The 11,351-nt window shown below is 36.9% G+C and overlaps 1 protein-coding gene across 1 annotated transcript; it reads left to right on the plus strand.

Annotated features, from left to right (window-relative positions):
- The first annotated feature begins 440 nt into the window (after nt 1-440).
- Nucleotides 441-10,802, plus strand: LOC126694586 (aconitate hydratase, cytoplasmic-like). The gene is made up of 20 exons (XM_050390942.1): nt 441-870; nt 2,661-2,765; nt 3,153-3,313; nt 3,397-3,489; nt 3,922-4,107; nt 4,375-4,536; nt 4,843-4,987; nt 5,125-5,267; nt 5,374-5,430; nt 5,529-5,608; nt 5,700-5,775; nt 6,403-6,588; nt 6,681-6,748; nt 6,866-6,984; nt 7,521-7,642; nt 8,339-8,437; nt 8,538-9,017; nt 9,953-10,051; nt 10,146-10,388; nt 10,538-10,802. The coding sequence occupies exons 1-20, from the start codon at nt 594-596 to the stop codon at nt 10,604-10,606; spliced, it is 2,970 nt and encodes a 989-aa protein (XP_050246899.1). The 5' UTR covers nt 441-593; the 3' UTR covers nt 10,607-10,802.
- Nucleotides 10,803-11,351: the final 549 nt, after the last annotated feature.

Genomic DNA, 11,351 nt, shown 5'->3' on the forward strand with positions numbered 1-11,351 from the left:
GAATTGCAGATACTTTTTTCCCCTTCTGTTTACAAGAACTCACTACTTTTGATTGATCATTCGTGGTCAGAAAAGTTAACAAGTTATGAGTTTATATTTTATCGGTGAAATTTCTAAAGAAAATACTGGGGTAAAAAAGAAAAAAGAAAAAGAACTTCAAAATTTTCTAAACTTGTGCAACCCACGCGCCTGAGTGAATGATAGGACAAATAATTATTCCTCAAAATTAAAAAAAGAAAAGAAAAGAAAAGAAAAATCCTTCAAATTCCAGAAAACTCGCGGATTATAATACTGCAATATAGTTTATAAACGTCAAAGTCAAACCGAATCAAATGGGCCCCACCCTAATCCCGCACCGTCAATTCCTTCTATAATCCCATCATGCGGCCAAGATAAACCCCACACTAACACCTTTTATTGAAATATACAGAAATGCCACTGTGCCCATAAAGCCCCCTCCCTCCTCCTTTTCCTTCTATAACAGAACCCACTCACCTCACCACCATTGCAGACCTTCATTTCTCTCTCTCTCTCTCTCTCTCTCTCTCTCTCTCACTGTGACGGCGTTAGGGTTTCCCTAAGGCCTAGTAAACATGGCCACGTCATCGTCGGCCTTGCTCAGAGCTCCGCGGTTGCGATTCTCGTCGTCGTTGTTTTCAGCCTCGGCTTCTTCGTCTTCGCAAGCGTACGCGTCGTTTGCGAATCAGAAGCAGAGGTTCTTATCGACGAAGGCGTTTCGGTCGCTGAGGTGGTCGGCGACGACGCGGTGGAGCCACGGCGTGAATTGGCGGGGATGCGGATCTTCCGTTAGCCTCCGAGCCCAGGCCCGAACCGCCGCTCCGGTTCTCGACCGAAATTTCTCAACTTCCGGTACTCTCTTCTTTTTACTTGCTTCTGAATGTATATGTATATGCATGTATGTATGTGTATGTGTATGCATAAGTACGTGTTTGTTTACGTGGCGTTTTGGGATTTTAAGCTAAAGCAAACGAACATGCCTTTATTATATAAAAGTCATTATTCGTGAAAGTATTTCAATCGCTTTCTGGGTAAGTGCGAATAAATAATGTTCGGCCAAATTGTTAAATTGATTTTAGTTTTGTATGTATGTATGTATGATATAATGTATGTATGCATGTATGTATGTATGTGTGAGTATTTGTGGGTTATGAGGAAATAGTTAAGGTAGCGTTTGGTATGTGGTAAGTCTACTGGGGCTGGAGAATTGAGAAATTTGGCATTCTTAAAAAATTGCATGACACTTTGACAGTGTATTGTTCTTACAAAAAAAAAAAAAAATTGTTTGGTATTTTGCTAAAATTTTGTCTAATTAGAGAAAACATATTTTTTTTTGTTACGTACTAATTTATTATGAAAACATTACTCAATTAATAATTTAAAAAAAAAATAAGAACCATAACACAAATATAAATTATTATTCTCTTTCAAACATATTTGTCTAAATTTCCATTAAAAAAAAAAATACAACAAAATTAAAAACTCTCATTCTCAACAGCAATAGAAAGAAAATCCCAATACAAGTCCCAAATGCATCCACAGTCCAACACGCACGCTCACAAAAAAAAACAAAAAATCCCTCTTTTCCTCCAAATCATAACAATCAATTCTATTCATCCAAAACTTTTACGCTTGCCAAGAGCCAAGGCCTTGTATTCTCTGAGCCATGAAAAATTCTAAATATAGTTATTATACATGTAGAACTTAAAAAATCATATATATATATATATATATATATATATATATAATCAAGTGTTTTTGATTTGAGTTTCATGAAGAAATTAGGTATATTAATTGCCTTAGCACCTTTTTTCATCGTTTATGGCACTTGCCTTACTCTCACTCTAAAGGCGAGTGCCTCAGTGAAGGTGGCTCGCCTCAGAGGTGCCCTTAGTGGCGCCTCGCATTGGCCAGGTGCCTAGCTTACCTTTGCCTTCCTTGACCAGCATGAATAACACATTAAACAGAAAAATTTGCAAAAACTCAATCAAGGAAATCACAAATAAAGCATTCAATAGTGAATTCGTGATGAATGTACAAAAGCCAGCATTGGTGAAGAAAATTAAAGAATTTGATTGTGAAATTGTAATAACAAAGCAAATTAACTCTGGGAAAACCACCTCTCCACCTATAATCACAATCTCAAGTCCCACTAACGCAACTACCAGACAATCCCTAAGCCCCAATCGCCACCTCAGCCTTCCATGCCTTCCTAAACCACCTGACCGACTTACTCTGCACTAAAAATTGCAAAATGCACTTCCTTTTATTGAAATATGAGAAATGCATTTCTAAGAGAGATGCCAAACACTACATAAATAGTTAAGTAAGTGCTTGTTTTGTGTATGAGTATGTTTGGTACATGTGTGAGTATGTGTGGAACAGATTCCTGAGGCCAAAAATCCCAGTTTTAAACAAGAAAATTATTTTTAGAAGTTTGGAATGTAAGGCTAAAAAATGGGTTATTTTGGCATGTTTTAAATGAACGTGGACGTATTTTTTTTTTTTTTTTCAAAAGACTGAATTTTTAATCATTTGGTTAATTTGTTTGATGCCTGTAATTGAGGGTTTCTACTATGAATTTAGAATGTCTGGGTAGATTTTTTCAGTGAATCATTTTCTTTTCCATTCTATCTATTCAGCAACTGAACATGCTTTCAAGAAAATATTGACCAGTCTTCCCAAGCCTGGAGGTGGCGAGTTCGGGAAATTCTATAGTTTGCCGGCTCTGAATGATCCCAGAATTGGTATGTACATTAAATTTACTGAGATAAACTATACTGTTTTTCTTTTGTTTGTATTCTTCTATCTTAGCATTCTTTAATTTTATTCTAGATTCTATTAGTAAACCACCTTTTTTTTCCTGAACATCCTGTTTATTGTCCTATCTGGCATCAAGTATATTAATGGAGAGAAACAGGCTTATGCGATTTCCTGGATAAAAATATTATCCTTCTATGAATCATATTCACTCCATTTTTAAAGGGATTTATTATTTTGCCTCCTGCTAATATCAAATTCAGTATTTGTTTTACTTATAATAAAAAAAAAAAAAAATTCAGTATTTGTTTAAGTTGTTGTATTATTCTATAGTTTTTTGATAAAGTCATATTTGACCTTTTGGAGAATTGCAGACAGGCTGCCATACTCTATAAGGATTCTTTTGGAATCTGCCATACGTAATTGTGACAACTTCCAAGTTACCGTTGATGATGTTGAAAAGATTATTGATTGGGAGAATACATCTCCAAAGCAAGTTGAAATTCCCTTCAAGCCTGCTCGTGTTCTCTTGCAGGTTCATAGAATGGTTTTCATGATTGTGTTAGCTTGAAGTATTTACTTTAGTCCACTTTGTAAGGGTTGTGTTGTGTTTACCAGGACTTTACTGGAGTACCGGCAGTGGTTGACCTTGCTTGCATGCGGGATGCCATGACGAAGCTTGGTGCCGATCCTAACAAGATCAATCCATTGGTTTGTGAATCTCCATTTTTTCCATATAAATTTTATTGCATAGTTGGATACCAATTAGTTTTACCTACAAGGTTCTGAGTCCATCAATGTGTCAATTTTAGTCTTTATTCCAACATCAGATGGAATAAAATTCCTGTAATGGAAGTGTTTAGCTTTCAGATGAATGTAGCTGTTGTTCTTGATCAATGTTAATTCTCGTTTTTATTCTCAGTTCTAAATGATGATATTTAAAACTGCCTCAGATGTTGATGATTTTTTGGCTTGTGTCCTTGACGTTACATTACAATGAAAATTAATATGATTGTTGATGGTGGATGAAAATGCATTGTATAATCCTAGTACATTTAAATAAAATTTTTTTTTATGCATTACGGCTTGTCCATTCATATGACTCGTGGGGATTTCATTTTAACGTCATATATTTGCTTCCAGGTTCCAGTAGACCTTGTTGTTGATCATTCTGTTCAAGTTGATGTGGCTAGATCCGAAAATGCAGTACAGGCTAATATGGAACATGAGTTTCGGAGGAATAAGGAGAGATTTGCTTTTCTTAAGTGGGGATCATCTGCTTTCCATAACATGCTTGTCGTTCCTCCTGGTTCAGGAATTGTTCACCAGGTAAGGAATTTGACATTGTATATTCACATAAAAAATCCTACTTTTACTGCTTGGCAAGTGTTCAGTGTGGTGCTATTACTGATAGGCTCAAGGTGCTAGGTTGCAACTTTCATGAAATATGCACCCTATTCTTTGAGTGCAAAACATGTGGTGCACCACCATTGCTTGCCTTTGAGCCGTTGTAGATAGGCCTTGCTTGCTTTAAACGAGTCACTTTGTTAATTGAAATTGACATATTTGGAACTATGTTTTTCTGATCAATCGTAGGTTAATCTGGAATACCTTGGAAGGGTTGTTTTTAACACTGATGGCACTCTCTACCCTGATAGTGTGGTGGGTACTGATTCCCACACAACTATGATTGATGGGTTGGGAGTTGCAGGCTGGGGAGTTGGAGGAATAGAAGCTGAGGCAACAATGCTTGGGCAGGTAAAGTGCCCTGAGTTTGGAACGGAGTTTCTTTTTAACTTGAATCAAAAGTGTTGTTCAATCTAGTAAATCTATTTCATTGTTGGGACATTTGCATTGGTGAAAAAGATTAATCTGTTCACTATACTTGTAAAAAAAAAACCCCATTTAGGTTTATCTGTTAAAATACACAACCTTTTCCCATGGTCACAACTGTCTTTGAATTAGCACTCACCAACAGGCATTTGCTACCATTCTTTGGAAATGTGCATAAAGCATAATTGACTTTGTGTCTTCCTTCAACTTTTTATATTGCAAATTTGACAGCCAATGAGCATGGTGTTGCCTGGTGTTGTTGGATTCAAGTTGTCGGGAAAACTGCATAATGGTGTTACCGCGACTGACTTAGTTTTAACTGTGACCCAAATGTTGAGGAAGCATGGTGTTGTTGGCAAGTTTGTTGAGTTTTATGGTAAGCTAATAATTTTGGAGATGTGAAAGGTAGAAATTTCAGTTGTTAGTCTCCTTATCTGTAGGAATTAAAATTTCCAGTCAAAAGACCTCATTTTATTCTGTATATAGCTCTAACTCATTTTCATATGCATACAGGTGAGGGTATGGGTGAATTATCACTGGCTGATAGGGCCACTATTGCTAACATGTCTCCCGAATATGGGGCAACCATGGGCTTTTTCCCTGTAGATCATGTGACATTGCAATACCTTAAATTAACTGGAAGAAGTGATGAGACAGTGAGATCTTCCTCCTCCTCCACCTGATTTGAGTGATGTTGTGTTAAAGATATTGGTGCTAAGTGAAGTTATATCATGTGGTGTGACCATTATTTTGCTTATATAGGTGTCAATGATAGAAACATATTTGCGTGCAAACAAAATGTTTGTTGACTATAATGAGGTATGGTCTCCTATTTCTGGTCATCTTCATTAATAGATATTAAATTTAAGATGGAAGTCTTAGATCCGAGGTTAACAAGACAATTTTTGGTGATCCAGCCTCAACAAGAAAGAGTGTACACATCTTATCTGCAATTGGACTTGGCAGATGTTGAACCCTGTGTTTCAGGACCAAAGCGGTATGCCTTATTTCACCTTCCCTCCACCCCCTCTCTTTTATTTGCATCTTTTGAGTTCATTATTAATCCATGATTTATTATTTGTGAACAGGCCTCATGACCGGGTCTCATTGAAAGAGATGAAGGCTGACTGGCATGCATGTCTTGACAACCAAGTTGGATTTAAGGTGGGTTGCAATTAGACCTGATCATGTTCAAAACCTGGCTGGGCCTGGTTTATTGGTTATATGCATATGAGATTGAAAAATATGCCCAGCCTGGCCCAGTTCGTAAGCCAATTCTTATTTTTAAAGATGCATTTTGTAAGTGGGCTTGTCCCTGTTGTCTGTTGAGAGTGTTCTTGGGCTGGCAGGGCTTATGAGCACCTAGCCTTAGTCCAGCCCAAAATCTTATCAGCACTGTTTTTTAAGCTTGTCCTAGTTCGTAGGTCCTAAAATGTGAGCCCGTGTGCACCTGGCAGATGAGCTCTACTAAGCCACGCGGGCTGCCCATTGCATGATCAGGTCTAGTTTCAATAGCATGCAGTTTTCTGTTCCAAGATTTTTTCGCATTCTAATAGGAGCAATTTTTAGATAATTGGAATTGCAATTTAGTCATCAAACCTGAAATGAATAAATTATTAGACGTTGCTTATTTAAGGTTGTGAATGACATCTGGCTGGAAGTGGAACCAAAAATGCATTGCATAGATACCTAATTCCAAGTAGTGATGTGAGACTAATTCAGTTTTATTTGGGGGGAGTGGGATTGATTTGTTTCTTGTGCCTGTATATGTGATAATTTGGTTTCTTGCAGGGCTTTGCTGTACCAAAAGAGGAAAAGGATAAGGTTGTAAAATTTTCATTCCATGGACAACCTGCTGAACTTAAGCATGGTAGTGTGGTCATTGCAGCTATTACAAGTTGTACAAACACATCAAACCCTAGTGTCATGCTTGGCGCTGGTCTTGTTGCAAAGAAAGCCTGTGAACTAGGTTTGCAGGTCAGTTTGGCTTCTGAGATTCACTTTCTATTCCATATGTGGTAGGTATAATTATATTTTTCTAACATGTAATTATGACATTTATGAACTAGGTTAAACCATGGATTAAAACAAGTCTTGCTCCTGGTTCTGGAGTTGTTACTAAATATCTGCTCAAGAGGTATGCCATCAATGTCCAGTTCTTCTATTGATTGCCTGATTACCAAACTAAACTCAATTATTCTTTTGGGTGCCTGATATCTTCAATGAAGAAATACTTTTTCTGGTGTGTTTGTAGTGGTCTGCAAAAGTACTTAAATGAGCAAGGCTTTCATATTGTTGGCTATGGCTGTACAACATGTATTGGGAATTCTGGGGAACTTGATGAATCAGTCGCTTCTGCAATTTCAGATAATGGTATTTACCTTGAACCATGTTTTCTTTTCTTTTTTCAGTAAGAATATATGAAAATTTTATATTTGTTTTGTGTCAAGAATTTAGCTGTTAAACCATATGAATTGGAAGCTCTATGAGTATGTGTGTATAAATTCTGCAGAATTATCAATAAAATATCATTAGATATATTTCAGTTAAGATACTAGTTGTGTAGGAGGTCAGGCTCCCTTGAAGAAGTCCTCACTCTCTATTTCTTCTTCTCTCTAAATATTTATTTTTTCACTAAAAATATCTTGTACATATATCACTACTGCATAATAATGCCTGTTCTCGTAACCTGTGACCAATGTTCCTATTGGCCTTTTTTCTGGCTCTTACATGAATTTTGCTTCTCTTTTACTTTGTTCTATCTTAAGTGTCAATCTGGGATTTTGCGATTTTGATGTCTCCCTTAGAAGTTTTAATTTTTTCATTTGACTTTCAGGTCCTTGTACTTTTAGGTTTTCAATCTATTTCATATTTCTCTTCTCTATAATCCTCTTCATTTATACTTGCAGACGTTATTGCTGCTGCTGTTCTGTCTGGAAACAGAAACTTTGAAGGCCGTGTGCACGCATTAACGAGAGCTAACTATCTTGCTTCACCTCCTTTGGTTGTTGCCTATGCACTGGCTGGCACGGTATGTGCATAACTTTGTGGTAAAAGACTTTTTTTTTTCCTTGTCCATGTTTTGAAGCCCCCTTTGAATGCAATTGAGATATCTTGCACGTGATAGACAACTTGACTAGTAGGGCCTCTTCATGAATATGAAGTCCAGCTACACAGCTGAATAATTTGAACATAAGTGACTATATTGTCATTCTTCAAATTATGCATAAAAATGTTACTCAGATGAGTCATTGCCTCAGTACCATGCAGTGATTTGTAAACATATCTGATGCCATCTATACACTTATTTCAAGACTAGAGTTGGATGGTACTCCATCTTGCTTATGTCTCCATGTTCAAATTTGGGATAATATTATATACTAAGCTTAGCAATATTCAGACTTGTGGAAAAATGGGACATTTGTAATACTAAGAACCGTATTTTTCCAAACAATGGAAACAGAAAGGTATACATATAATTTGGAATCCCAACTCCTGGCAGATAAACTCTTTTCAAGATCGCATGCTTTTCTGATATTATTTCTAAACCAGTTTCTCTTCCAGCACATCCCCTTCTTCCCTCTCCCCCTTCTGTCTTTCCTCTCCAACACTCATAAAACACCGGCCAAATCCACACCCACCATACCTGAAAAGATTACTTTTTTCTTTTTTTTTTTCCTTGTATAGGTGCTAAATCTCAATCATTACAACCTTTTGATGATTTCAGGTTGACATTGACTTTGACAAAGAGCCAATTGGCACAGGGAAGGATGGGAAGAGTGTATACTTCAAAGACCTCTGGCCCAGTAATGAAGAAATTGCAGAGGTAGATGTCTTTAGTTTTGATATTTGTGATAGAAACTATTTGTGGTCAAATGAATAAAAGAATTGAGCCCCAATGAATGTTGAATGTTATTCGCTTTTAGGTAGTCCAAACTAGTGTGTTGCCTGATATGTTCAAGAGCACTTATGAGGCTATCACAAAGGGGAACCCCATGTGGAATCAGCTTTCGGTCCCCTCTTCAACTCTTTACTCTTGGGATCCAAATTCAACCTACATTCATGAGCCACCATATTTTAATGACATGACTATGGACCCTCCTGGTCCTCATGGAGTAAAAGATGCCTTTTGCTTGCTCAAATTTGGTGACAGTATAACCACTGATCATATATCTCCAGCAGGGAGTATCCACAAGGATAGCCCTGCTGCAAAGTATCTACTTGAGCGTGGGGTTGATTACAAGGACTTCAATTCCTATGGAAGTCGTCGCGGCAATGATGAAGTCATGGCAAGGGGTACTTTTGCCAATATTCGTCTTGTCAACAAGCTCTTGAACGGAGAAGTGGGTCCCAAGACAATTCACATCCCAACAGGAGAGAAGCTTTATGTGTTTGATGCAGCAATGGTAAGTCCCATGAAATCAATATTTTTTGCACTTCATTCTTTATTCTATCAAATTTACTATTCCTCCCCATCCACATTATACTTATATACTTGGGTTTCCTTTTTTGTGTCTATGTGAGTGGTCATTGGCTTCAGGGAAGTTTTTTTGTTCAAACTTTTTTGATTTTCTTGATTTTTGTACGTTGAAATCCTAGAAATGACCTACATCTTGTGCACTACCTGTGTACTAGATGGTTTTTTATTCAAATAAATTTTATTACTTATCAAAAAAAAAAAAAAAATACTGACCTCTGGTGAAAAAACTAAATTTACTATATCTATGCTAGCAGGATTTGTTTGTCTCTGGTGGTGAAGTTGCTTAGCAGATTTAGAGCTTGTGCCTCATTCATTTACTACTAGGAAAAAAAATTGTGTTATTTTGAATTAACATGAAATTACACTCAATGCATATTAAAACTCCAAAGTGAACGTTCAATTTTGGTCCTTTGGAAATCACATCACACGATCTAAGGAAAATTAGAATCTGAGATGTGATGTTCATTTATTCTGGATAAGCAAGAGTCACACATGAAATTTGCAAGTATGCAGTATGCTTATTTTCCCCTCTTTTGGGGATAGGTCTAGTACAGTGCACTTGCTATTAAAATAGATTGTTCTTTGGAGCCATCAGTGAATTCTTCACTGTTTGTCATTTCAATGTTTCCTCTCCATTTCTCTCTCTCTTGCCTGGTAGTTTAATGCACACTCTGCAGGATTCAATCCCGTTAATCTAATCCATATCCTTCCTAAGGGGGGCAGAGCCATTTAGGCTAAAGCCAATTGGCCTTTCCTCTCCATTTTATGTTGTTATGGTGAACATTAAGCATGCAGGCCTATGCAGAATATGTAGCTTGCTTTTTGCCGCTATATTATCTAACACTTATGTTCTATTTGCAGAAGTACAAGGCTGCTGGGCAGGACACAATTGTCTTAGCTGGAGCAGAGTATGGAAGTGGCAGTTCTCGAGATTGGGCTGCCAAGGGTCCAGCACTACTTGTGAGTGCAAATTTTATGTTTTGCTTGCTATCTGCCTATGGTGCATGTCGCTTTATTTGGTCTCTTATAAAGTCAATTTTCTTTTCTGTATTAGGGAGTGAAAGCTGTGATTGCAAAGAGCTTTGAGAGAATCCATCGCAGCAATCTGGTTGGAATGGGAATTATTCCACTTTCTTTCAAGCCTGGTGAGGATGTAGAAACACTAGGATTGACAGGTCATGAGCGCTATACAATAGACCTGCCAAGCAAAATCAGTGAGATAAGGCCTGGCCAAGATGTTACTGTGACAACTGACACTGGCAAATCTTTCATGTGCACAGTCCGCTTTGACACAGAGGTACTTGCTCCAAACTCAGTTTGTATTATTGATTAGTCTTATATACAGAAAGATGAATGGAGTTGTTGATGGAAGAATCATCTTTTTAGGGGGGTTATACTTGCTCACATCTGTTCAGTATTTGAATTTGATACAATTTGCTTTTGCAGGTGGAGTTGGCATATTTTGATCATGGCGGCATTCTTCCATATGTCATCCGAAACCTGAGCAAAGAGTAAACAATTGAGCTTTGGCATTCACTGTTTCACACCTTCTAAGCTTCTTCCCACGGGAATTTTTTTTTAGGGGCGATCACATTTAGAGATGTCATGAATCATGGCCACAGCCTCTGAGTTCACCAGTTAGTTTATGTCCCCTTTTCCATTTAGCTGGGATGGTGCTTGCAATAAAATTGTGAGGAAAGTTCATTGTTTTCTTCCCGTTTTTAAAGGTTCAGGGGAGTTTCACGTGCATTAAAGTTGTGTGATTGATTATGTGTTCTACTATATGAGTAATTATATATATATATTATATGCATAAATATTTTTTTGTGTGCATAAGTTGATTTTTATTTTTTGCCAATTTCATGAAAACAAGTCTCTAAGGTGTAGTTCAAACTCACATGGATTTGAATTTCTTATTAAGTTTTGAATCTTAAACTTCAGTGTCCTGCGAATTTTGCATATGTAGGCCATGATTCCCGTTGATTCATACTTGTGGGTATGGATGCCCTAATGCGCAGTTATAGTAATTAAAAAGTTTTAGTAGATTAAAAACTTTGATAAAGATCCAGCATATAATAATTAATAAAATTGGAACAACTCTATGTTTTAAATGCTTATAAGGTACAAGTTTAGATAGCTTATAATTTGTATTTGGTGCTCTTTATATAAATATGTTGTGGTGAACCGTGAACGATGCTCTGGAAATTTTATGTTTATACTATAATTCTTGGATAATAATCTACACAAATATCTAATTTTG

This window comes from Quercus robur, chromosome 8 (genome assembly GCF_932294415.1).
Source record: "Quercus robur chromosome 8, dhQueRobu3.1, whole genome shotgun sequence".
Taxonomy (NCBI): domain Eukaryota; kingdom Viridiplantae; phylum Streptophyta; class Magnoliopsida; order Fagales; family Fagaceae; genus Quercus; species Quercus robur.